Here is a 27,831-nt window from a genome sequence, read left to right as displayed (position 1 = left end):
ATGAATATACATTGAAAGCTTTAATTATTTCATTCCGAATTGTTTTTAATTCCTTAAACGGCGCTCTTCACAACACCCTTATAACTCTCATTATTGCAAACATGCTGGAGGACACTGAATTAGATTTGATTCAGGATTATTTCCTTACCTTTTAAGTTATAGAGAGTAAATAATCAATGAAAAGAAACAAGTTTGCGTAGCAGGGTATAGAAATCAAAGCAGATTAAATCTCAAAGCCAGGCAACATGAAATATTAAACAAATAAAAATGACAAAACTACTTAAAGCAGGAAAGCTGTCTAAATCAATGTGAATAGTGATTGACCGCGAAATGTTCACTCTGTTTCTGTCTACAGATGCTGCCTGACCTGCTGAGCATTTGTAGCATTTTCTGTTTAGAACAATCCATGTTTGTTTTACTAAGATTTGTAATTTGACCAGATAGAAGGTTCTGCATCTGATTATGATGTTATAAATTATTTAAATTTCTTCCTTGAGATTTTTCCAATTATTAATTTTTTTTCTTTAATCAGATGATATTTGTTAGTTGCTGTGGGTAAATATTTGAAGCTGTTCCTTGCTACCATGAGTTAATTGAATAATTTGTTTCCAGGATGAATTGCTGGCAGAATTAGAAGAGCTGGAAGAAGAAGAATTAAGTAAGAAGATGACTAAAGTAATGCCGAAAGTTCCAACCACTTCTCTCCCGTCCAGACAAGGTGAGCTAACGGAACCTGGTGTTGGAATTATTTGAAATACATGGGATATTCTTGTTTATACTGATATATTGTAGAATTAGTGAACATTTGAAGGAGGATGGAGGTGAATTATACAAGTATTCTTATATACTTACGTAAATTTACTTTTCTTAAAATCAATAAAGCTAGTGTTCACCTTGGCCATTGAAAGTGAGCAGCTATAAGTGTTTTTCCTGTTTGGATATCTGTCAATGATGTAGCTCAATAAGTTAAGGGCAGATTTCATTTGAACCTAGTACATAGCGTATGGCCCAAAGAAGAACTGGTTAGTTTTTGTTAAAAAGGTAGATCTGGATCTGGAAATTTTAAAAGGAAACTTTTAGGGCAAATTTACACTGTGTTTAGCAATGTTGTTGATGGTTTTAGAATGTTGTAGATTGTCTCTGTCTCTGTCTCTGCTGCTGTGGTGCTATTTATCACGTATGTCAAAATGTGAGCAGTTTCCAGAGAAGATTTTTAGATGTAGAATTACACTCACTCCATCCTGACTGAGATGGAAGCTCTTAAAAGATTTTTTTTTCCGTTCTGTAGTTACTGAGAATAAACCAAACAGGAATATCCCAAGGAAATTTTACATAATTGTAATTATATTTCTGCAGCATTGAGGAGTATGCACTTTAGAAGTGCCCTGCTCTTCTATTAAGTAACAAATTCATGAATCCTGCTAATCACAATGATTTATCCATATTGTTTAACTATTAAGTATTGTTGTATACTTCAAAATTAAGGAGAGTTTAATTTTGTCTTTGAGTCGTCTCTCTGGAGAAGGGAAAATTAGATTGCAGTGTAAGCTGCATTGCACGAGATCTGAGTGCCAGTCCACTTCCATGAGTAGATTAGTGTGGATGGGAAAGTTAAAAGAAAAGATGAACATATATCAAATATTTGGATGTTCTTTGGAGGTTGGTAATATATCGGGAATTAATTCTCGTATCAGTGCTAGTTGAAATTGCCAGGGCAATTTGTTGTTCACAGAAACTCTGTGATAATCCACAAAAGTATGTTTCCAGTGTCACTAATATGTTTTGACTGGTGGTATTTCATATATTTTTCTTTGCAATATTAGGGAAACATTTCAAAAATACCAACTTCCCATCTTCAGCAATATGGGTAATTGGAGTCAAGGAAATATCCTTTCTTACCAATTTCTGAAGTATTAGGTGTAGTTTGGTCTTCTCCAATAGTCATCCTTCTGATTCTACCAAAGAAGGTTGCCAGTTTAATGTCAAATTCTGTTTTAATTTTCCTTTAGTTTATATTTAGAATTATCTCTCAGTGGGATCTGGACTGTGACTATTCCATTCATGTGGATCTTTAGTGATGGTAGAATGTAAGGAAATTGTCATCGTATAGTTGTCATGATTTGGAGATGCTGGTGTTGGACTGGGGCGCTCCGAAAGCTAGTGTGCTTCCCTTAAAACTGTTGGACTTATAACCTGGTGTTGTGATTTTTAACATCGTATAGTTGGCTCACCTTCGAGCTTGGAGCTGGTAGAAGTTTTTACTTTCCAGCATCAATCCATTTTCAAGTTGGTAATAGGTTCATGAATTATTTATACTCTAAAAAAAGTGCTTGAACATTGGATGTTTTATTTTGTTCATTATCTTGTTCCATGTCACTGTGATCATTAAAGTTACAAAACTTTTGCATTGTATGACTGTAGAACTTTGTAGGCTGGTCATCATGATTATCTGTTTCTTCATTTCATCCAGAATTATAGGAATTATGTTTATAAATTACCATTGTTGACTGATGTATTTGGCTTGTTTTGGTGAAAAGTATGTAGTCAATTATTTATAGATATAATTAAATGAGTGTCTTTCTATGTTGTGGTTCTGTTCGCCGAGCTGGGAATTTGTGTTGCAGACGTTTCGTCCCCTGTCTTGGGAGCCTCCTGTGAAGTGCTTCTGTGATCTTTCCTCCGGCATTTGTAGTGGTTTGGATCTGCCGCTTCCAGTTGTCAGTTCCGGCTGTCCGCTGCAGTGGCTGGTGTATTGGGTCCAGGTCGATGTGCTTATTGATTGAATCTGTAGATGAGTGCCATGCCTCTAGGAATTCCCTGGCTGTTCTCTGTTTGGCTTGTCCTATAATAGTAGTGTTGTCCCAGTCGAATTCCTGTTGCTTGTCCTCTGCGTGTGGCGCTACTAAGGATAGCTGGTCATGTTGTTTTGTGGCTAGTTGGTGTTCATGGATGCGGATCGTTAGCTGTCTTCCTGTTTGTCCTATGTAGTGTTTTGTGCAGTCCTTGCATGAGATTTTGTACACTACATTACCCAGCATGAACAAAACCAGTGTACAAAAACAGAACCCGAGCTACAAATCTTTTCACAAACTTTGAATTATATCTATAGTTCATTAATCTTCCAAGCTATACGTGCCTTTGTTTTCTTTGTCAAGGATTTGTACCTTAGCTATACAAAACAAATCGGCAATTTCTCAAATATGCTGAAAGATTTATTTCTTCCTCCATTCTAGTTAAATCTAAGAAGACGACCAGGGAAGAAGATGCTGGTATGAAGCATTTAAAAGCGTGGGCATTGTAGAATCATCCAAAAGAACCAGGAATGATTATTCTGGGGACATGAAGATGTTCTGCAATTATCTGAAGTTCACTTCTGCAGTGGTAAACTCTGATATTTGTATGGAATATTTTTAAAAATCAATATTGGTAAATCATCCACTTTTCATGTATTAGCAAAACCAAAATCTCTATGCAGTTTGGATCAGACCAAATTTGGAAAATGCCTACATTCAAATGTCATACTTTGGGGCTGAAATATACAGAACACATTGAGCAAAGAGCTGATGAAAGCCTGCTATTTTCAAGTGATCGTCTCGTGGTACATAGACATTTTTAAAAAACATACAATTAAGATTTGATCTGATTCAAGATAAGTACTTCTGACCTTCTTATATTTTTTGCCATCTGTTTTGTTGTCAATCAAAAGTGTGTATATTAGTCAAATCGGATTCCTCGAGTTATTTTTGTAACTAAGCAGATGTTTTATAATTAGAAATCTATTTACCATGCACACATTTGCTTCTAACTCTAAATTTAAAACTTTAGCTATTGCTGAAGCTTACAACACTGAAATATTAACCACAATAACCAATAAAATACTCCAAAAGTGGAGTCAGACAGCCATATTCAATCAGAAGAAAATTGAAGGTGTAAAGTGAAGTAGCCTGGAGGCAAATAGTGCTGTACAATATTTTCAGTGTATTCAGTCAGCACTAAACACTTTCAATAATTTTGCATTAAATATTGATTTTCTGCTGAATAGATTTTGCACCATTCAGACCAAGATGAGAGGTTCAAAATGAAACCAAAAGATTAATGATGACCCAGCTAGCTTTGGCTCAAAAACTAGTAAACACACTTGTTAAGGGAAATAACATAGAGTTAACAAACAATAAACCTAAATAGGTGAATATGACAGCAATGTTTCTGTTTCCAGAAATTGTTTTTAGATTTGTTCACTTCAATGGCCTTGTAAAGGTGTTCTGCCATGTCTTTTGTTTCTGCTTGAACTTCTCCACTTACTCATTACTCCCTCAGCTTTAAATGGAACAATAAGTCAACAATAGTGGTAGATCTTACCAAATCGCTACATAAATGTTCACGAATTTATTCCTAGGATCGAAATGTTGTCCTAGGAAGAAGAATTGAGTAAGATGTGTCTGTACACTCTCGCGATTTTAGAATGAGGTGATCTCATTGAAATATTTAATGTTCTGAAAAAACTGGACCAGGTAGATGCTGAGAGATTGTTTCCTCTGGTTGAAGAATCTGGAACTCTGGAATAGTCTCAGGATAAGGGATTGGATATTTAGGACTGAGATACATAATTTCTTTAATTGATGTTATTAAGTTGCAGCAGGTTCAGAAAAGATTTACCAGGATTTTGCTGGGAATGGAGTTATAAAAATGGGCTGGGTAGGCTGGGACATTTTTTTTACTGGAGTGTAGGAGATTGGGAGGGTGACCTTTAATCAAGGTTTGTAATATTATGAGGGGCATCGATAAGGTGATTAGCCGTGGTCTTTTCCCTAAGATGGGGGAGGTTAAAACTAGGGGGAGTATATTTGTAAGGTGAGAAGAGAAAGATTTAAAATAAAACATGAGGGGCAATTTCTTTCACATTGAATGTTTTGTGTGTGGAATGAACTGCCAGAGGAAGTGGTGGATGCAGGTCCGGTTACAATATTTAGAAGACGTTTGGATAAGTTCATGAACAGGAAAGGTTTGGGAGGACATAAAGCACGGGCAAGTGGGACTAATTTAGTTTGAGAACATGGTCAGCATGAACTAGTTGGACCAAAGGGCTGGTTGTATGCTGTCTGACTATGCCTTTATCTTTGGAGTTAAAGTTTTGGACACTACTTTGCTATATTCCCGTCTGAGATCATACATTTTAATTAGCTTCAACTCCTAAAAATCTATGGGGTAAGGTAGGAAAATGGAGTTGAGGTCAAAGATCATTACATTAGGTATGCAACACAAACAGGCTACTTGACCCAACCAGTCTCTTTGCTTTACTTTAGCCATAAGATATAGACAGAGCAGAAAGAAGCCATTCTATTAGACCATAAGGTATAGAAGCAGAAGTAGGCTGTTCAGCCAATCAAGTCTACTCTGCCATTCAATAAATTGATTAATCTGATCAGCTTCAACCCTATTTTCTGCCTTTTCCTCATAACCCTAGATTCCCTCATTGATTAAAATTCTGTCCATCTTCAGCCTTGACAGTTCTGTTGTAAGGAATTTCACAAATTCGTTATCTTCTGAGAAGAAATTCTTCTTCATCTCTGTCTTAAATGTGTGACGTCTTATTTTGAGATTTTTCCCTCTGGTCATAGACTCTCCCACAAGGGGGGGAAAAAAATCTTTCAGCATCCATCTGACCAGCCCCCTAAGAATCTAAAATGTCAAATTTCCGTTTCTTCAACTAAGTTCTGATTTGTTTTTTTCTTACCTACCTTACTTTTATTTCTATGATGTGGATTAAGATGCTTTTTTTCAATTTTAACGGTGCTGCAGAAATGCAAAATAATGTTGATTTGAGCATATAGTACCATGATACATTAGTGACTGTCATTCAAATGAGATGTGACAGAGACATAGTTGGAACAATGCAAACGCAAAACCATATAAAACAGAAGTCTTGTTCAAAAAATGTCATCCAACTATCTACACCACAATTTAAAAAAAACTTATCTGTACACCTTTTCTGCTAACTTGTATTAAGTTCATAAGTCCACATTCTTAATATAGATTTCTTCTCTAAGATAAAAACATTTGAGTTTCCACAGAAAGACTTCTCATCCATCAAAACCTCAGGAAAGAACCATAGCAATCCTGGGTGGCAGAACCCCTGCAGCTCTTGGGAGATATTACCCATAATACAAGGGCAACATGCAAGAGAAACTCAACATGTCCACACTACAAACCATGCAGCTTTCTAAATTCATCGAGTGTGCCTTTTGGAGATTTACCAAATGAACTGCCTCACCTCATGTCCTATAGCAATTTACTGGTTTTGGCCGGTTTGTAATATGGAAATTACTTAAATTCTAAGCTAGTACACTACCGTATTTTTAAAATGCAATTAGACACTAGCTTGATAGCATACCAAGAAACATTAAATGAAGCCTTTCCTTGCACTTTTATTTCTTCTTGCACTGCAAGCATTCGAATGACCATAATTTTGAGAAGATGATGAAGTTGACAAGTGACTTGATTTACTGTATTTAGATTTTTTGTTAAGCGACTTGATTTTCCTGTTGGGCAAAATAACATGTGATTTAAAATGGGGGGGCAAAATAAAATATACATAGATCTAAAATTTTGTTTTCATTGGAAAATCTGATTAAACACAGTTTTATGTTATGTTGAGATGTATTCAAGCAATTAAGTCTTATTTAAAAAATCCAATATTATTTTATTTGATGACATATTTCTAAGTTTATTAGTACAATTGACACTAAGTAACAATAAAGATTAATTTTTAATGGAACCTGTGGGGATTTTATATATTTTGGTTTGCTTCATTATTGTTCATTGAAGATAAATGCACCTATTCAAGATCAACCAATAGAAAGTGATGTACAAAATATTTTGTAAATAAAAGTACATAACTTCTGTATCATCTAATGTCTTTGTGTTTTATGTTACAAAAACAAAAGTTTGGAATGAAACAGTTTTCACATAGTGATGTTTTGAGTTCTGTTGATTGTCTCTTCTAGCAATTTTCTGTGTCTTTGGTTTTGAAATGTCCATGCATTTTCAATGTGTAGGATTCAAATATCTAACTGGCTTACTTTCCATTTTCTAGGGCATTACTGGCAGTCAGTATCTGCTGATATAATATGGATCCGGGTCCATGTGGCATATTTGTAGCCTATGTAGTTGAGGTAATTTTGTGGTTTCTTTTGTTCCTGGTATGTGGGCATAGCTAACATTTATTGATCATCCCTAATACAGTTAGTTCTTCTGTAAAGCAATGGTTGTGTTCTTTTGCAACCCTGTGTTATAGAAAAATCGCACTTCAGAAACAGTGCTTAAAGTGTTGGTGCCATAATCGCAATACATGTTTTAAAAGTTTGTGCTGTAGAAACAGTGTCCCCAATTTATCAATTGCATTACAGTGAATTCATGTTGATAAGACACTTTATAACAGAATGAACTGTACTGCAATTAGTGTTCTGATCGTTTACTATTTTCCCCTAAAAACACTAATTTCTATATTCTGGTATAACTCTTTAATTTACAAATTCCTTCAAGATTTTTTGTGCTGGTAAAAATTATTTTTCTTTCAAGAATTATATGATATGAAATTCTCGCATTTAACTAATAACCTTCAAATAGTTAAAATTGTTTTGTTAAATAGGGGCTGCTTCATGATGGTAGTTTTCTGTCAATATTTTAATAAGAACTGATGAATCAACAATGATGATTCCCTGGTGTCTCAGTCAAGGGTATCACTGAGGGGCTGAAGAGCAACCTAAGATTTGCAGGTTTCAGGGTTGTGAGGGAGGGAGAGGACAACTTTTAGCTGTAGTTTACATTAGAACCAACAAAAGCAGTAACAAGTGTGGTCCTGCAGTCAGCATGTGTGAAGCTAGGTAGAAAATCAAGCAGGATTTCAAAGCTGTACTCTCCACATTACTCCCAATACCACACATAAGCAAGTATGGATATATAACAGTAAGGGAGACGAATGCATAGCTGGAAATTTGGTGTGGGAGGTAGGACTTTAGATTCTTGTGACATTGTGATTGGCTTTGGGCAAGAAGGGACCTGTATATGCTGGATGGTTTGCACCTGAACAGAGTTGCAGAATTGGGAAGGTTTAAATTAATTCAGCGGGTGCATGGGAGCCGAAGAAAGAAAGAATCTCCGAGGGGAATAACAAAGTGCACCAAAAACTGGGAGAAATAGATAGCACTAAAATAGAGAATTGTAAGTAAATGAGTGGGGCTACAGAAAAGAAGAAAGGGATGAAAACCATGTCAGGGTTATCCCAAATACTGTGCAAGTAAATTTTGCATGAGCAGTTGAAGAGAGACCACATCCTGAGTGATACACAGCCAGAGTTTGTGTTTCTGGAAATTTAGAGCACAGTGGGAATTAAAGCAGTAATTTATTTTGAAGTTCAGTAATCTAGTTAAAAGATTATTTATGTCGCTGACTCTGCTATCTGGGGGATATTTAACTGTTAATCATCTAAAGCTGAAATAGGACCAATAGTTGATTACTATTGAAGCTTAACAATTTACCTCAGCTTTGTTGAAGAAAGGAACTGTTGAAAGCACACTTTCATTATGGGCAATTAGGACAGAACACATCCTGAGCGAGGCATTACCAGTGTGTGTGTTTCTGGGGATTTGGAGCTCATTGGGAATTTGTTGGAGAGGTGTTTTTTGCTTTGTCAATATGGATGTCCTCATAACAAAAGGGGTCAAAATTATGATAAAGGTATGCCTATAAATAGATGCAAGGTAGAAAAATCAATCAAGACACAAACTAAATATAGAGGGTTGAGAAGTCGTGAAAACACATAAGAATAACAAACAGTAGAATTGTTTGTTACTGTTCTTAACATGAAGCCTGACAAAATGAGTTTGAGATCTTCTTTAGGCAGACTTGTAAGCACAGCTAAAGCTCAGAATAAAAAAAAGGAATGTGGATACGAAATTGGCCAAGTGATAGAAAACAGAAAATGCTGGAGATTGTCAAGTCTGGCAGCATCTGTGGTGAGACAAGCTGAAATAACACTAGGTCCAGAATGACTTGTCTCACTGATTTCTGCGGAGTTTTTCCAGCATTTTGTTTGTTTCAGATTTCCATAATCTGCAGTATTTTACTTTTATTTGATCAAATTCAGTCATGTTTCATGGATATTTTTCAGGCTGGGTAAAGTTTTGTAGTAGAGTTCTCCCAGGGGATAATGTTGGGACCCTTGATTCTCATGATGCATATTGACGATTTAGACTTTAGGTAGAGGGCACAATTTCAAAATCTAGGTGACATTTGGAAGCATTTTAAACTAGGAAAAGGACAGTATAGAATGTGAAGGAATACAGACTTGGAGACACAACATAAGAGAGACAGATCTAAAGGGTGTGCAAGAGCAGAGAAACCTGGGTGTGCAGTGGCACAAGTCAATAACAGTGGCAGGGTGGGTTGAGTAGTTAATAAATCATACAGTATTTTGCACTTTATTCATAGTAGCATATAGTTTAAAAGCAAGGAGATTTTGTTAAACTAGAAGGCATTTGATACTTTAGCTGGATCATTGCATTTCATTCTGGTCATATTGCACTTTAAGACTGACATGAGACATTGGAAAGATTGCAGGAGAGTTTATGAGAATGGTTCCAAAGATGAGGAATTTTGGATATGGAGATGGCTGTGAGAACTTTGATTCAAGTTTTCAAAATCATGATAAGCCTAGACTGAGTAAATATTCCACTGATGAAAAGATTGTATTACTAATAGGTAAATTGGTGGATATGATGACATGGGGAATGCACCTGCAATGATTGACAGTTAACGGCCAAACCAACAATCAGCATGCTCCTCTCCTGAGCATTGTTTTCATAGAATCCCTGGTGTGGAAGCAGGCCATTTGGTCTAACAGGTCCACACCGACCCTCTGAGGAGTATCCCACCCAGACCCATTTCCCTATCCTATTACTCTACATTCTCCCAAACTAATGTATTTAACTTACACATCCTTGAACACTATTGGCAATTTTAGCTTGGCCAATTCACCTAACCTGCATGTTTTTGGATGGTTGTAGGAAACCAATGCAGACACGGGAAGAATGCAAACTCCACATAGACAATCGCCCAAAGCTAGATCAAACCCAGGTCCCTAGTGCTGTGAGGCAGCAGTTGTAACCATTGAGCCACCCAATCTGTTGTTATCTGGTTGGAATTACTCCATTGGAAGTTGCAAATAAATTTAACACTGCTAATTCAGTGAATTATCATCTAACCATGGTATTTTTTGAATTTTGCTAATGGATACAAACCATAAAGCTTTGAGAAACATATTTGCTCAAAAATACTTATATTCTGTTTGCAAATGACAATTATTCAATCATGCAAAAGACCACTCCTTCTACATTAGGCAGTGACAGTAAATCTGCTCACAAGTCCATTTCCTTAATTAATAATCTAAGCAGCTCAAAGTTGTCACTGTAAATGTATACAATGTCCCAATGGAAGATGGAAAAATCCAGGTTGTCATTGGAAAGGAATCCATTCCCTTGCGCTCTCATTTTGGCCATGTTTCAAACATTTTCTTATTGGTTGGATCTCAGAATATTAAGCTATAGCAATGGCTCTTAGCAACAGCCAACCTCTTGACCTTCCAATCTCACCATTATCTGATCTTCACCTACTGCATAAGCACAGCTTCAAATGCAGGGCAGAGATTGGTACTCTGGAGGAGGATTCATCACAGTCTCAGTCTCACTGTACTGCCGCTTGGATATTTCTCAGCAAACATCTTGTCATTTATTCAGTTTTGTGTCTGCCTCTGAAATGGAGATCTGCAAAGGAAGTATGCTGTTAAATTATTAGAGTGTTGATATGACTGCTTTGCACTGGCAACTTAAAAATATTTCACTGCATCTTTTGGTAATTGCATGATTTGAATAAGGACTGAGTATGCCAGTTCATTTTACTTTCAGTTTCTAACCAAACAACTTCACCATTAAAGAACCAGAAACCTGATGCATGTTAAGTAAATTGAATTGTCATAATACAAAGGACAGTAAAAGGATTTTAAATTGGTCATTTGACTAGTTAATGGTAGGTTTTAAGATTTTTACAATTTTGGACAGTTGAGCTCACTGATCTTTAAATCACAAATGACATCCTTGGACTTGGAAATGCAGGTTACACCAAAATTCAGGCTCATAAACATTGGCTGTTGCAGCATGGAATAGACTGTTCCGAACCAGGACTTTAATTATGGTGGTTTGCCGTTTTTGTTTTATCCCTCGTTTTGCTTTTCTAGAATGAGTTTTGAACTTGGTTACAAACAGTAAAAGTCCAAAAAAAATTTGATTCCTGAAAATGAGTTGTAAAATTTCTTTGAAAATATTTTCAACTATTCTCCTTGTTTGCATGGCTACTAAATCCAACAGGACACAACATGATAAAAAGTATACTGATCAATACAATGTTTCACAAAATAGAAAAGAACTGACTCTGTTACAATTACTTATGTCAAGTAACTGGGTGCAATATTAAGTGGCAATTACAAAAAAAACTCCTCCAAACTACACTTGGGGTAAATTGAATGGTAGCAAAAATAGCTGTGGTGAATGATTTCTTTTAAAAACTGCATTAGGCACTGATTTTGTTGCCCTATTAAAGACAAACATGTATAATTTAATTTTGAAAAATGCATATGAACCAGAACTTGTAGAGATAGACTTCAAAAGGACATAGGCTGGTAAAATTGTAAGTTCAATATCATATCACCCAAACTGTAAATTCAAAGCCTGTACAGAATGTACAGTGATACTTTTTGCTAGAAGAATGACTAACAATACAAACTAAACAATCCAATTTTAAAGGGAGATGATGGAAGTCCACAAATCATTTAAAGTGGTTAATAAGGCACTTGCAATACTGGACTTTAGGAAGAGCCACAGTCTAAGATGATTATGGTGAACCTTTTACATTCTACTTGTTTGGTATCAACTGGAGTATTATATACAATTCTGGCCACCACACTGAGAACATTGTGAGGGCATTGGAAAAAGTACTAAAAACCTATGCCATAGCTTCAGGAATGAGGAACTTCAATTCACAGACCGGGGCTTTCTCTTTAGAGAAATTAAAAGGGGATTCAATACAAGTGTTTAAAATCATGAGGGGTTGAGATGAAACAGATTACAAGTAACGGTTTTCACTGGCAGAAGAATCTAAATGAGTAAAGGTTTAAAGATGCACAGCAAAATTGTGATTGAAGGCCAGGCGTTTCCACTTAGAGTTAATTTACTAAACCTCCGCATGTTAGAGATTAGGCTCCTCTCAAGTTTGACTAGCTAAAGTCTTACTTGAAGTCTTCAGTTAACCGCAGCTCTACAAACTACATTTTGATCAGTAGTTTGCAGCTCTACATTTGGGATTTACGTAGTTCCTGCCAGATGCTTGAAATTTCAGTGCAGCCTAGCTTAAACATTAATAGCTGAGTTACAAGCACAGTTCACAATAGCAGAAGAGTGTATTTAGGTTAAGTGATTTTCTATAAATGGCAACTGGTTGGAGCCCTGTCACCTGAATAATCAATTCAAGAAGAAAATACAGGTTACACGAATCAATCACATACTAAGGTGTATAAAAATAAAAGATGTCAAAAATGTTCAGAGTACTGAATGACAAATGGAAAAAACTTTTTTAAAAAACAACTTTATTTAAAAACCATTTATCCACCAAATCACCCATGCAAATTAAAACCAATTAAAATTTTTCCCATTTCAGAATGTTTTTCTGCAAATGTTCTTAGTGTGATGGGTTATCTCATCGTAATAAGCTATATTTTATATCATGCATAAAACCTCCAGAAACATGGCACATCATACAGAAAAATGTATACCCAGACCTGACAAAACAAACTTCCAGTGGAAGATTAGAGCATCCAATCTGTTAAAAGTTCATCTTTAGGGTCTACAAAACACAATGTAAGTTACTAGCATAAATTAAAATATTCTTGATAGGAAATCAGGCAGTTCCAGTATAAATTCTCAAAAAATCTATCATCCAAACTTCATGACTCTCACTTGTCACACAAGCTCATAACAAATATGTGAATTAAAAATCATTGCATATTTTTTAAGTTCTAGAAAACAAGGCACTTGAAGCAAGACATGCAAGATTGAGAAACCAACATTAATCAAAGTTAAATTTGATTGTAACAATAAAAAGCAATTCAAACAATTTTTGCCAATGAAACTTGACAAATTTAAATACACAGTCTGCACCATGAGTCAGTGTGTTTTGGCTAATCACAACTTGGTAATAAATTGTAAATTACTGCAGAACAGCTATTTTAAAAAAATCAATTTAATGAACAACCCACTAAGATCATGACTTTAGCTTGTTTGTAAAACTGCCAAAATTAACAAGTTTATTTTGTTTTTGATCTAAACAAAATCTGTTTAACAGACAAATTTGAGGAACAAAACCAAATGAGATCAAGAGCTGATTTGTGCCCAGATAAAACAATTATCCTGCTTAAACAAAGCTCAATCACACTAAGTGGAAGTGTGCTGATGCCCATTCAAACCACAGTTTCTCCAAAACAAAGTATACTTTCAATGTAATATTTAAATGGTACAATTAGCTCCAACAAAGATAGTTACATTTGATTAGTGAAATGGCTATATCATGTTTGAATTTAGCTGTAAAACATTTTAGCCAAACTATGTGTGTATATATTTCAATTTAGAAGTTGAAAGCAGCTTGCAAAAAAAATTGTACAATCAAAATTGAATGGCTCTGAAGAATTAATAGCCCAACTTATCTGTAACATTTTTGACCTCTACTTAAGCACTCAAACTCACAAAATTCAGAGCCTAGTAAAGCTGATTTACTAATAAAATCTACTTTATTGCATCAAGCAAAAATATATTGAAATATTTATTCATAGAAAGGGCAATTTCCTTGGCTACTTCACATACTAATTTTAGAAACCATATTGATTCATAGCTTTGAGCTGTATTCCAGCTACAGCTATTGTTGCGATATATTGCCAAGAATTATATATCAACATTAACAAATGCTAATACTAAATGTTCTATCAGTTTTCTTCCGCAGCTTCTGCTTCTTCTACTGGTGAAGACGTTTCATTTACAGGGCTATTCCAAGAGGCTCCAGAGTGTTCTTTATCAGACTCCATTCCAGAGCTTGAAAATATTAAAATTAAATAAAATTGAAAGGGTTGCATTTATATTTTGTCTTCATTGAAATAAAATTGAAATCAAAAGCAACACAATTAAGCAAGAGAATTCTTTAAAAATTGGGGAAACCTGGTGAATTGAAATGGTGTCGATAATGGGAGTTAGAGTACTTAAATTCAATACTACTATTTCTCACATATACAGCCCTTACATCTGCAGCTGTATATTTTCATTGATCTGCTTCAGGTTACATGTCAAGAACTTAAATGAGACTTGAATTAATCCTAGTCTTAATACTTTTTAGAAATTAAGTCAAAGAAGAAAAACTGTTTATGACAGGTGTCAAATCGTAAGACAACTTTAGACCGAAGAATACCGAAGTATCAAAGGGGAGGTCAAGAAGCATATTAGAGGAACAATGAGGATTACGAGAAAAAACTGGCACCTGCATAAAGGGAAATCCCAAAGCCTTCGACAGACACTAAAAGAAGTAGAGGTACCAAAAAGAGGGAAATTACACATGGAGGTAAATGGCATAGCTGAGGCATTAGGAGAAAGTGAGACTAGAGATGCTGGAGACTAGAGTTGATAAGTGTAGTGCTGGAAAAGCACAGCCAGTCAGGCAGCAGCGGAGGAGCAGGAGAGTTGATGTTTCGAGCATAAGCTCTTCATCAGGAGTGTGGGGGAGGCCCGAGGGAGCTGGGAGATAAATGGGAAGGAGGTGGGGCTGGGGGTGGGGGTAACTGGGAATGCAATAGGTAAACGAAGATGGAGGGTAATGATGCTAGGTCAGAGAGGAGGGTGAAATGGATAGGTGGGAAGGGAAATGGACAGATAGGACAGTTCAACAGGGCAGTACTGAGTTAGATGGTTGGATCTTGGATAAGGTGGGGCAAGGGAAATGAGGAAACTGGTGAAATCAACATTGATCCTGTGTGGTTGGAGGGTCCCAAGGCAGAAGATGAAGTGTTCTTCCTCCAGGGTAGAGTCTGGCAGTGGAGGCGGCCCAGGACTTGCATGTCCTTGGTGCAGCGGAAGGAGGAGTTGAAGTGGTTGGCCAGAGGGCAGTGGGGTTGATTGGTGCATGTCGCGGAGATGTTCTCTGAAACGTTCCACAAGTTAGCGTCCTGTCTCCATTGTAGAGGAGACTACATCGAGATCCAATGGACACAGTAGATGACGTGTTTGGAAAGACAGGTAAATCTCTGTTTGATGTGGAAAATTCCTTTGGGGCCTTGGACGAAGGTGAGGGGAAATGTGTGGGTGCAGGTTTTGCACTTCTTGGGGTGGCAAGGGAAGGTGCCAGCAGTGGAGGGTAGGTTGGAGAGGTGTTTGGATCTAACAAGGGGTTCGCGGAGGAAATGTTTTTTGCAGAACGCAGATGGGGTGGGGAGAGAAATATATCTCCAGTGGTGGGGTCAATTTATATGTGGCGGAGGATAGTGCACTGTATCTGGATGCTGGAGGGGTGGAAGATGAGGATCAGGGACACTCTGTCCTTGTTGTGATTGGAGGAATAGGGTTCAAGGGCGGAGCTGCAGGAAGTGGAGGAGATGCACCGGAGGGCATCACTGACCACTAGGAGGGGAAATTGCAGTCCCTGCAGGAAGCCATCTGGATGGAACCCCTCCAATCGCAGCAAGGACAGAATCCTTAACATTCAAAGACATAACCACTGTTGAAACCCCCTAAAATCTTTGAGGTTACCATTGACTGGAAGCTGGATTGGACTAGCCCCACATAAATTGTGGCTACAAGAGCAGGTCAATGGTTTGGAAACAGAGATTGAGTAACTCATCTTTCATCACCCCGGAGTCTGTCGCCTGGATGAGTGCAGTTCCAGCAACTCAAGAAGCTTGACACAAACCAGAACAAAGAAGCTCACTTGATTGATAGGATGTCCACAAACATTCACTCCCTCCACCACCAATTAACTGTAGTAGCAGTGGGTACCATTCATGAGGAACATTGTCCTTAGCACTTTTCAAACCTGTGGCCACTGCCATCTAACAGGGCAGGACAGCAGGTACAGGGAAACATCACCACCTGCTAGCTCCTTTCCAAGCCACTCACTGTCCTGACTTGGAAATATATTGTAGTTCTTTTAATACAAATGGATGAAAATGCTTCAACTGTCTAACAGTTTTATAAGTGTACCTAGACCAGGTGGAACACAGCAGTTCAAGAAAGCAGCTCATCACTACCTTCTCAAGGGCAAGTAGTGATAGGCAATATATGCTGACCCAGCCAACAAAACCCATATCCCTGAATGAACTGATGAAACAAAAAGTTTTAAACCACAAAAAGGAGCCGAAAATACTTTTAGTCATAGGATAAGAAGCAAGAAATAAAACAGGCACAGTATGTTAAAATAATTGATGGGGATGCCTGGAAATTAACATCTGAGAACTCAGTTGGGAAACAACAATCTATTCAAATATTCAAGTCAAAGGGTACTTCCATCTTGATATACAATGGCCTACAAAAGCAACTGGAACCATTATTAAACCCAGAAAGAGTACAAATAAAAGGGAGAAGTGAGGAAAGCAGGACTGGCGAGATTAGAAAAGCATACAAAAGGCACCAAGAAAAAGACAAACAGCAAATATGGAGCATTATTAAAAGTTGAAACAAAGTAAAAGAGAGAGATGGGCAAAGAAAGTGAAGTGCTTTAAAAAAAAACTGAAACAGACGATAACATGTATTAAAAAATTAAATTAAAAATTAAGTGAAAAATGTGCATTGCTACAAATGCAGAAAATTAGAAATTACTGAAAGAAGAAACAACTTATCGGCATTTGATCAGCAGTAAGCCATTTAACACCTCAAACCTTTCTTCTATTCAGATACATGTACAAAAAGCAAATGTATAAAGTAACTGACACTGGACAAAACATTCAGATCCAGTTTCTAGAATATAAAAAAAAAGTGAAGAAACTGGAGATGCACTTATTATAATCTTTAAAAACAGAGCATTCTTTTCCATGGTTTGATCTACATGGCTTCAAATCTACCTGTTATCCTCTATTACAGCTTGATCAGCTTCTACTGCAGAGGACTCAACTTCACCACTACATTCACTCTCCTGCCCAGAGGGTCTGCGTGTTTTCTCTTGTTCCAAGGACACTTCCCTACAAGATAATCAAGAATAAAAGCAACATTTTAATAATCATGAGACAAGGTGAAAAATCAGAATACATAGTTTGGGAGAAGATTTGTAGCTCGGGTGCTCGTTGTTGTGGTTCTGTCGTCGAGCTGGGAACTTGTCTTGCAAACGTTTCATCCCCTGTCTAGGTGACATCCTCAGTGCTTGGGGGCCTCCTGTGAAGCGCCTCTGTGCTGTTTCCTCCGGCATTTATAGTGGCCTGTCTCTGCCGCATCCGGTTGTCAGTTCCAGCTGTCCGCTGTAGTGGCCGGTATATTGGGTCTAGGTTGACGTGTTTGTTGATAGAGTCTGTGGATGAGTGCCATGCCTCTAGGAATTCCCTGGCTGTTCTCTGTACAGAGAATTAGAAAAATTAGAGAACAGCCAGGGAATTCCCAGAGGCATGGCACTCATCCACAGACTCTATCAACAAACACACCGACCTGGACCCAATATACCGGCCACTACAGCGGACAGCTGGAACTGACAACCGGAAGCGGCAGAGACAGGCCCCTATAAATGCCGGAGGAAACAGCACAGAGGCGCTTCACAGGAGGCTCCCAAGCACTGAGGATGTCACCTAGACAGGGGACGAAACGTTTGCAAGACAAATTCCCAGCTCGGCGAACAGAACCACAACATTAGAATACATAATCAGGTTTGAAATGTCCTGCCATTACTTATTACAACCTTCAAACTCATAATAAAAGCTGACATAATGGTCTTAAAAATTCTATCATAGCAGTTTTCTCTGATATGACCAGGCTGGACAAGGGCAGATTCAGCAGTGGTGAGATTTATGGTTGAACGACCTACCTAACATTCAACAACTAGACCAGAAAAGTTGCAGTTAGGCAGATTAGGGCATCAATAATCCTTAAACATTACATATGTGAGTTTGAAATAAAGCTCTCAATATGCAATGCCACAAAAACATTTTTGCTGGTCCACTGGAGTATAAAATTCTACAATTCCTCACCGACCAGTATAACTCATATTTCACGAATGAACAATCTGACACTTCAGTGCACAAATCTGTATTGTAATGTCCAAGGCAATGTTCATGAAATAACTCCAGGATGTTGGAAAATTATGTCCACACATCACCTATTGTTAGCTTTGTTAATGTCTGAATTGCAGCATTTAAAAGTACCCCAGGTTCTATTTTGTAAAATTATTTTAAAAAAAACATTTTGTTTAATGTTTTTCTTCCAACAGCCCAAGAGAATCATGTTCTAAAACTACCACCAAAGCTCCTTCTAAAACATTGCTGGAAAATATCAAGAACCACAAAACTATTTTCCACTAAGTTTCCTTCAACCTTGCTGGACAGACTTCTACCCATTGACTAACAAGATCATGCATTAAATATCACATCCCCGCTGCAATTCTGAATCTGCACAGACATTTAAGAATTTTAAGTAAAGGACAACATTTGCGTATTTAATTGCATAGGTAAAAGTAACCACCAATTTTAGGTAAAAATAACTGACTTGATAAATCAGTCACCAAGTAGACAGAAGTGTTTAGGGTATTGACTTTAGGTGTTGAAATAATTTTCACAAGTAGATCTCATTAAATACCTTATTCTACTTTCTAAAACTTCTATATGAAGACATTTTTCTTCCAGTAATTTCTTCAAAGCCTCAACTTCCTTTTGTTTTTCAGCAAGTTCCTTTTGTAGTCTGTAATTAGTTTCTTCCAATGTTTCACAGAAAGCCTGTGATGGAAAACCATTAATATATTTAACACACTTGTCTTTCATTGAGCTAAACTGTTCCATAGTATGACTATAAGACTATGCCTTAAAGATTTATAAATTGTGATACAAAACGTATTATAATTTCCATTGCACAATAAGGCAATATTATACAAATGAAAATACAACATGTTGGAAATACACAACTGATCAACTAGCTTTCAAACTTACAGCACTGAGGAACTTCATTATACCATTACTGGTTAATCAATGTGATGATATCAAGGCTTTAAGAGGTATATTTTGGGTTTTTTTTTGATGAAGCAGGGTTGAGACAGAGATGCTGAGCCTGCTCAAAGCCTTGGGGCTTTTTCTTAAAAAAAAAAGGTTGGAACAGTAGAAGCAGCCTGAATGGGTGAGGTCAAGCTCCCATAGGACCCAGGATTTTTGGTTTTAGCATTCTGCAGTTGCTGAGGTCTTGAAATGAAAATGGAAACTCTTATTCCTCTCTCTCTGTTACAGCTAAAAGCTGGAGTTTTCTTCCTGCTGCTAGATTTGCATGTGAGACAATCTATTTAATGAATATGTCTTTGCTAAGGGTATGTTTATGGGATGTTACTATATTGGAACAGTTGTGGTTAATATATGTCTTATTTTGTTAAGAATTTCGATAGAGTTACAGTTAAGCCAATTCTTTTCATTTTGCCTGTATCTTAATTATAGTGTATGAATAAAATGTGCTTTGGTTCAAGCTGGTAGTTTGACCCTGTTCATAACAACAAAAATTAAATAGAAGGAATAAAAATTATAATTCGAGGTTAAATTAATCTAAATTAGCCAATCACTGTAGGAAAACAGCCTTACCTTGTAGCTTCTAAGTGTACTTATTGTTTATTCATACATTTACTCATTGGATGTGAATGTTACTGGCTGGGCCAGTATTTATTGCTCATTTCTAGTTGCCCTTGAAAAAGGTGATGGTGATCTGCCTCTTGAACTCCTGTAATCTATCTGGTGTAAGTACTCTCACAATATGGTTAGGGAGGGAAAGAGTTCCAGGATTTTGACTCTGACATCAAAGAAAAGGTGATACATTTCTAAGTCAGGATAGTGAGTGGCTTGGAAATGGTGATTGCTCTCATGTATCTGCTGTCCTTGTGCTTCTAGATGATAGTGGTCATGGGATTAGAAGGTGATGAATTTCTGCAGTACATATTGTTGGTAGTAAATATTGCAGCTACAGAGCATCTTTGACCTGAATGATGTCAAGCTTCATGTTATGAGGGCTGCAAGTAGGGAGTATTCCATCACACACTTGGCTTATGTCTTCCAGATTGTGGAAAGGCCTTGGAAATTGAGGAGTCAAATTACTACTCCAAGATTCTGAGCCTCTGACTTGCTTTAGTCAGAATATTTATATGATTAGTTCTGGTTCAGCTTCTGGTCAACAGTAATTTCCAGGATGTTAATAGTGGGAGATGCGGTGATGGTAATATCATTGAATATCAAGGAGCGATGATTAGATTTGTTTTTATTGGAAATGGTCATTACCTGGCATTTGTGTGGTGTGAATATTACTTGTTATTTGTCATTCTAAGCCTGGATATTGTCCAGCTCTTGTTGCATCTGGGCACAGATTGCTTCAGTGTGAAAATAATCAAAATATTGTTGTGATTTTGCAATTAGATATTGCGCATCATTTCTTACTCCCCACTGTTTAAAAACTCAAGAAACTGCAACAGTTTGTTTTGAGTTGAACCTATAATTGAGTAGTTGCTTGATAGGAACTGGATAATCTTAAAACAACATTATCTTGCAAAAGTAGAACCAAAATATATGCAGAGTACATATCAATAGCTGAGAGAAACTCTACGAGTAATTTAACCTATTTTATTCCCTATTCTTTGATATAGAGATTTGTTGAAACAAAATTGGAAGGGAAGGGGAGCTTCTTGCATTACAGTCCTAACACCAAGCTCAATGCAAGTCAATTAAATTCAGAATGAACAGTCACATTTAGCAAAAGTGGAACAACATGCATCTACCTAAGAAGCAAATGCAAGACAATTTATACATTAAACTGAACAGAATATGTAACCTGTATATATCACCAATTATAAATAAAAGTGGAATCATTGAATCGTTCAAATCTGGCATCAATTGGATAACAGTACTTAGGATATTGATCTTACAAGACAAAAAAAAATGCACAAGCAAATCTCATTAAATGCCTTCCTCTTACTTACAAAAGCTTCTAAATTACGACATTTTTCTTCCAGTAATCCATCTTAAAAGGTAGACGTTCCACCTTAAGGAGATTCCAAAGAAGGGTTACTGGACCTGAAACATTAACTCTGATTTCTCTCTAAAGATGCTGCCAGACCTGCTGAGCTTTTCCAGCAATTTCTGTTTTGGTTTCAGATTTCCAGCATCTGCATTTCTTCCAGTTTTTTTAGACCTTCCATCTTAAAAGGCAGACCTTATTCTTAAACTAGGTTCAGAGATTAAAAATAGGGGCCTCCCATAAGACCAAGATAAAAAGCATTTTCTTCCTCCAAGGGTCAAGTGTCTTTCAAATTGTCTTCTGTATGTAGTGGTGGAAGCAGAGTAATTGATGATTAATGAGAAGGTAAACTAATTCTTGACTAACAAGGGAGTCAAAAAGGGTATAATGCGTGGGCAGGAATATGGAATTGAGATCACTGTCACATGATCTGATAGTGCAGAACTGAGGCTTCAAATGCCCGCTCCTCTTAATTCATATATTCGTGGACCCCATTGGAGGGACCATCCTCCAGGCAACCACCCAATTAATTCCTCTCAGGATTTTAACTTTTTGAGATCAAGTATCATTCTTCTAAACTTCAAGGTTTATATGCTCAAAGTGTTCAACACTTCTTGAGAAAAGCATTCACATTTATTTATAAATAAGGGGACAGTATTCCCCATGAAGTCCCACTAATTTTATATTGTGTTCCCATTGCAATGAACCCTAACATTTCATGTACTTTCCAAATAGCTTGTTGTTCCTACATACCAACCTTGTCACTCATACCATGATGAGCTGAAAATGTGTTGCTGGAAAAGCGCAGCAGGTCAGGCAGCATCCAAGGAACAGGAGAATCGACGTTTCGGGCATAAGCCCTTCTTCAGGAATGAGGAAAGTGTGTCGAGCAGGCTAAGATAAAAGGTAGGGAGGAGGGACTTGGGGGAGGGGCGTTGGAAATGTGATAGGTGGAAGGAGGTCAAGGTGAGGGTGATAGGCCGGAGTGGGGTGGGGGCGGAGAGGTCAGGAAGAAGTTTGCAGGTTAGGAAGGCGGTGCTGAGTTCGAGGGATTTGACTGAGACAAGGTGGGGGGAGGGGAAATGAAGAAACTGGAGAAATCTGAGTTGTGGTTGGAGGGTTCCTAGGCGGAAGATGAGGCACTCTTCCTCCAACCGACGTGTTGCTATGGTCTGGCGATGAACTTGTCATACCATGATACCCAGATTTCCTCATCCCATTGAATATTGCAATCGGACACCAAATTTGGTGGTCCAATGGACAGTGAAGGTTATCTAAGAGTACATTGGAATCTTGATCAACTCGGTGGTTGAGGAATGGCAGATGGAATTTAATTGAGATAAATGAGAGCTGTTTTATTTTGGTAAGACAAACCAGGGCAGGACTTACACAGTTAACGTAGGGCCCTAGGGAATATTGTTGAACAAAGAGACCTCAGGATGCAGGTACACAGTTCCTTGAAAGCAGTTTCACAGGTAGACAGTGTGATGAAGGTAGCGTTTGGCATGCTTACCTTCATTGGTCAGTACATTGAGTATAGGAGTTGGGACGTCATCCTCTTAAGGCTGTACAAAACATTGGTAAGACCACATTTGGAGTACTGTGTACAATTCTGGTCGCCCTACTATAGGGAGGATATTAGAAAACTGGAAAGGGTCAAAAACGATTTGCAAGTATGTTACTGTGACTGGAGGGCTTGAGTTACATGGAGGGGCTGGGTAGGCTTGGACTTTTCCCCCCAGAACGTAGGAAGCTGAGGGGGGTGACCTTATAGAGGTTTATAAAATCTTAAATAAGGGGCATAAATAAAGTGAATAGCCAAGATTATTCCCCCCAAGGTAGCAGAGTCCAAAACCAGAGGGCATAGGTTTAAAATGAGAAGGGAAAGATTTAAAAGGGACCTGAGGGACAACTTTTCACAGAGGGTGGCATGTATACAGATACGGAACGAGTTGCCAGAGGAAGACGTAGGGATGAGTACAATTACAACATTTAAAAGACGTTTGGACAGGTATATAGAAAGGAAATAAGAGGGATATTATCCAAATGCAGGCAAATGGGACTAGTTCATTTTAGAAAACCAGGTCAGTATGGACAAGTTGGGTTGAAGGGGCTGCTTCCAGGCTCTATCACTCTACTTCCATTAAATATCATACAGTTATGCTACATTTATGCACTTGTATCAAAGTGGACAAGTTCAAATTTTCCTACATTATACTCCAGCTACCAAAATTTTTGATTATTCATTTAAAGTGTTTATATCCTTTTGCAGACTCTCTACCTCTCTTGCTCTCATTGGAAAATTTAGCCATTCTACATTTGATACCTTCATCCAAGTTATTGGATTAATTTGTAAATAGTTGAGGGTCCAGCAATGATATCTACGGCACTCCATTAGTTACAACTTACCCAAAATAAACCCATTTTCTGTTTCCTGTTAGTCAACAAATCTTTTATTATGCTGATGCATTAACCCCTACACTACGTGCTTTATTTTTGTGTCACAATCTCATTTGAGGCACCTTATCAAACTGGAATTAATGTACTTCCACAATTGCAAGTACACTACTATATTGACTAATTCCCCCTTTATACACCTCACTGGTTACTTCCTTAAAGAACAATAGAATAAGTTAGAAACACAATTGCCTTTCAAAAAACCTTATTGACCTGCTAGATTGCATCAAGATATTCCAAGTAGCCTGCTACAACCACTTAATAATGGATCATCCCAAATGGCCTGGAGAAGTTGGTGGTGAGCTGCTTTCTTGGAACTATTGTAGTCTTTGGAGTATAGGGACATCCACAGTACTATCAGGAACGAAAGAATGAAGACAGTTCCATCACTTTGACATCGCAACAGTGAATGAATGACAGGGTAATTCCAAATCAAAATGGTGAGAGACTTGGAAGGAAAGTTGCAGACTGAAGAGTTTGTCTAGGCGGTGGAGGCCACAGATTTTAAAGATGCTGTTGAAGAAGTCTTTGTGCGTTGCTGCAGTGTATCTTATAGATGGCCCATAATGCCATCATTGTACATCTTTGGTGAAAGGAATGAATGTTGACCATGGCAGATGGGATACAAACAAGCATACTGTTTTGCTTTTGATAGTATCAGGTTTCTTCAATGTTGCTGGAGCTGCACATTCCAGGAAAAAGAACAGTATTCCATCACTCTCCTGAACTTTGCTCTTCCATCACTTTGCTGACAATTGAGAATAGACTGATAGGATAGTAAGTGGATGGGATGGTCATGGATTGATTGGACTTCTCCTGCTTCTTGTGAGAGGCACAGTGCCTTAGTGGTTAGCACTGTTGCCTACAGTGCCAAGGTCCTGGGTTCAATTCCACATCAGAGGAGAGGTTTGGGCACTAGTAGTGCACTAAATGGGACAGACTGAGAACAGATCGAGCAACTCAAAAGAGCAACTCAGAATTGGGCATTATTGAGACCTTTGAGCAATTCTTTTCAACAGAATTATATTCAATCACAATTTGTAACCAGAGGGTCGGAACAGACTCGATAGCCGCTTTCCACATTGTAGGGATTTTATGATTCTTTGACAAAAAGATTTACAAAGATGTTGTCAGGGTTGGAGGATTTGAGCTATAGTAAGAGGCTGAACAGGCTGGGGCTGTTTTCCCTGGAGCATCGGAGGTTGAGGGGTGACCTTATAGAGGTTTACAAAGTCATGAGGGGCATGGATAGGGTAAATAGACGTCTTTTCCCTGGGGTGGGGGAGTCCAGAACAAGAGGGCATAGGTTTAGAGTGAAAGGGGAAAGATATAAAAGAGACCGAAGGGGCAACCTTTTTCACACAGAGGGTGGTAAGTGTATGGAATGAGCTGCCACAGGAAGTGGTGGAAGCTGGTACAATTGCGACATTTAAAAGACATTTGCATGGGTATATGATAGGAAGGGTTTGGAGGGATATGGGCCGAGTGCTGGCAGGTGGGACTAGATTGGGTTGGGATATCTGGTCGGCATGGACGGGTTGGACCGAAGGGTCTGTTTCCATGCTGTACATCTCTGACTACAACAAGGCAATTTTCCATTGTTGGGTAGATGTTAGTATTCTGACTGCACTGGAAGAGCTTGATTAGGGGTGTGGTTGTTCTGAAGCACAAGCTGTCAGGGCAGTATCTACTTTTATCAGCTGTTGTTTCTACGTGGAGTGAATCAAATTAGTTACAGACTGACCTCGATGATGCTGGTGACTTCAGAAGGCTTAGATAGAAAATCCACTTAGCACTTCTGGTTGCAAACAGATGAAAATGTTTCAGTCTTCACTTTTGCTCTTACGTCCTGGGCTCCCCAGCATAAAGAACAGGGATACCCTGTGGAGCTTCCAATTCTTTATTTGTTTAGTTGTCCACTAATATTCATGATTATATGTTTCAGAACTTCAAACTGAGCAGTTGGAAGTGGAAATTGCTTTGTCTTGCATATTGCATGCTGATATGTAAATAGTTCTGTGTTGTAGTTTTACCAGATTGACACCTTGTTTTTATGTATGCCCGGTGCTGCTCTGGCAGGCCCCTCTCATTGAACCAAGACTGATCGCCCAGCTTGATGGCAATGCTAGTGGGGGATATGCCAGGCCATTGGTTAAAAATTGTGATTAAATATAATTCTGCTGAAAAGAATTGCTCACATAATGGCCAATTTTGAGTTGCTCTTTTGAGTTGCTAGATCTGTTCTCAGTCTGTCCCATTTAGTGCAGTACTAGTGCCACACAACATGATACAGTGTTTCCTCAATGTAAAGATGGGACTTTGTCTCCTACTCTATTTCTCATATTTCCTACCCTGGCTTCCTGTACCTCAATATCATGTCAGTTCACTCATCCACCATGCAGCTCCCAATCTATATGAACTCAAAAGAACTCAAACTGCAATGGCTGAGGCTCCTGAACACTTGCTTTCTTGATTTTATTACATGTCTGACTTCTAGTCACAACCTCCTGACACAACCAGTGGGCAAATCAGCAGGCCTAATCTAACAAGGGACTGTCTTCGGAAACAAAACATCCAGATAGCTTCAATGTATATGGCTTCACCTTCAGCACACTCTTTTCTTGTTAAGTCTGTTATCATGTTATAAAGTTATAAAGAAATGATTTTAATCAATGTGTTCCAACATGTTAAAACACACCTCTGGAACAGTTGGGACTTGAATCCAGGTCCCTCGACACTACTACTACTACTACAACAACTACAACAACAACAACAAGGTACAAGACCCTTGCATCCAGCTCACAGCTTTGATGTTGTTTCAGACACTAACTAGACATATTTACTGTGGATCTTACTGATCCACAAGCAGTCACATACTACAGGTGCAACACATCATCTGTCGTCCCACTCTTGCGTTTTAATGAAGCAGTTATTTTCCTAAACTTGAAATAGTTTATGCCTTTTTTCATTTCCATTTACTGTGCTAATTAAACCTTAGTAATGCCCTTTCCATTTAAAGTAAAACAGTAGATTCATAAGTAAATTACTTTCTTTCTATTGTCTCAAATTAATTATAAAAAGACAGCTATTTAAGTATTACTTTTAAATTCTAATTTTGCTCATTTCCAGCTATTTACAAAACTGTTGAAGTGCAGTTCTGCGCAAACCAATCAAGCATATTAGCAAGAGCAATTTTGTCTCAGAGCGAGAAGGCTGTGTGCATTCAAGTTTCATGCCAGGGAACCAAGCATGTCATTCAGGTTGACCTTTCAATATACAGTATTGTGGAAGGAGTACAACAACAATTAGCACTTACACAGCAAAATGTTCCAAGCAATTTTACACAAATATTATTGAACAAAGCTTGCCAGTGTCACACAGGAATCAATAGAACAGGATGTAATGTAGGATTTAAGAAGCATCTTATTGGAAAAGCAGTTAAGGGAAAGAATATCAGAGTTTGGAGTCTAAGCAACTAAGGGACAGCTGCTCATGGTGAAACAATGAAGGAAAATTATTTATTTTTTTAAACCCATGATTTGGACATCACTGGCCCATTCCTAGTTGTCCTTGAGTTGGTGGTGAGCTGCTTTCTTGAAGTCCATTTTGTGTGCCTCCATCTACAATTTTATTAGGGAACTAGTAGCAAGATTTTAAATGAGCAATACTGAAGGAACAGTGGTATATTTCTCAGTCAGGATGGTGAGGGGAACATACAAGTAGTATGCTTTGTATCTGCCACCCAGGTCAGTTTAGATTGCTGTAGTTGTGGGATTGGAAGATTCTAAGGAGTTTCGATGAGTTTGTGCAGTGTGTCTCCATTGATGGTACACATTGCTGCTCTTGTGCAGTGGTGGAGGAAGCAAATGTGCACATGATGCCAATGAAACAGACTGCTCTATTCTGGATGGTATTGAACTTCTTAGATGTTACTGGAGCTATACCCATCCAGTCAAGTGGGGAATGTTCCATCACACTCCTGACTTGCGCCTGTAGACAGGCTTTGAGTTACTCATTATGGGACTCATAACTTTGATCTGCTCATAAAGCCACAATATCTATA

The 27,831-nt window shown here is 37.9% G+C and overlaps 2 protein-coding genes across 7 annotated transcripts in view; one reads left to right on the top strand and one right to left on the bottom strand.

Annotated features, from left to right (window-relative positions):
• Nucleotides 1-6,907, top strand: part of LOC140477086 (charged multivesicular body protein 4b-like) — a 39,002-nt gene extending 32,095 nt beyond the window's left edge. For both annotated transcript variants that reach the window (XM_072570331.1, XM_072570330.1), the window contains exons 4-5: nucleotides 613-718; nucleotides 3,234-6,907. In XM_072570331.1, coding sequence (XP_072426432.1) covers nucleotides 613-718; nucleotides 3,234-3,301 — 174 coding nt within the window. In that variant the 3' untranslated portion in view covers nucleotides 3,302-6,907. The remainder of the gene's footprint in view (nucleotides 1-612; nucleotides 719-3,233) is intronic.
• The window catches only part of snx16 (sorting nexin 16), a 386,689-nt gene that overhangs the window by 327,822 nt on the left and 31,036 nt on the right, over nucleotides 1-27,831 (bottom strand). For 4 of the 5 annotated variants that reach the window (XM_072570345.1, XM_072570350.1, XM_072570348.1 and 1 more), the window contains exons 6-8: nucleotides 18,912-19,048; nucleotides 17,198-17,314; nucleotides 13,382-14,189 (exon numbers count right to left, since the gene is read on the bottom strand). In XM_072570345.1, the coding sequence (XP_072426446.1) occupies nucleotides 14,084-14,189; nucleotides 17,198-17,314; nucleotides 18,912-19,048 (360 nt within the window). In that variant the 3' untranslated portion in view covers nucleotides 13,382-14,083. Of the gene's footprint in view, nucleotides 1-13,381; nucleotides 14,190-17,197; nucleotides 17,315-18,911; nucleotides 19,049-27,831 lie in introns of those variants that run through there. The other variant, XR_011960650.1, reaches the window with a different exon arrangement.

The sequence above is a fragment of the Chiloscyllium punctatum genome, chromosome 5 (genome assembly GCF_047496795.1).
Source record: "Chiloscyllium punctatum isolate Juve2018m chromosome 5, sChiPun1.3, whole genome shotgun sequence".
Classification (NCBI taxonomy): domain Eukaryota; kingdom Metazoa; phylum Chordata; class Chondrichthyes; order Orectolobiformes; family Hemiscylliidae; genus Chiloscyllium; species Chiloscyllium punctatum.
The sequence above is the reverse complement of the archived record's forward strand: the minus strand, read 5'-3'. Positions and strand labels throughout refer to the sequence as shown.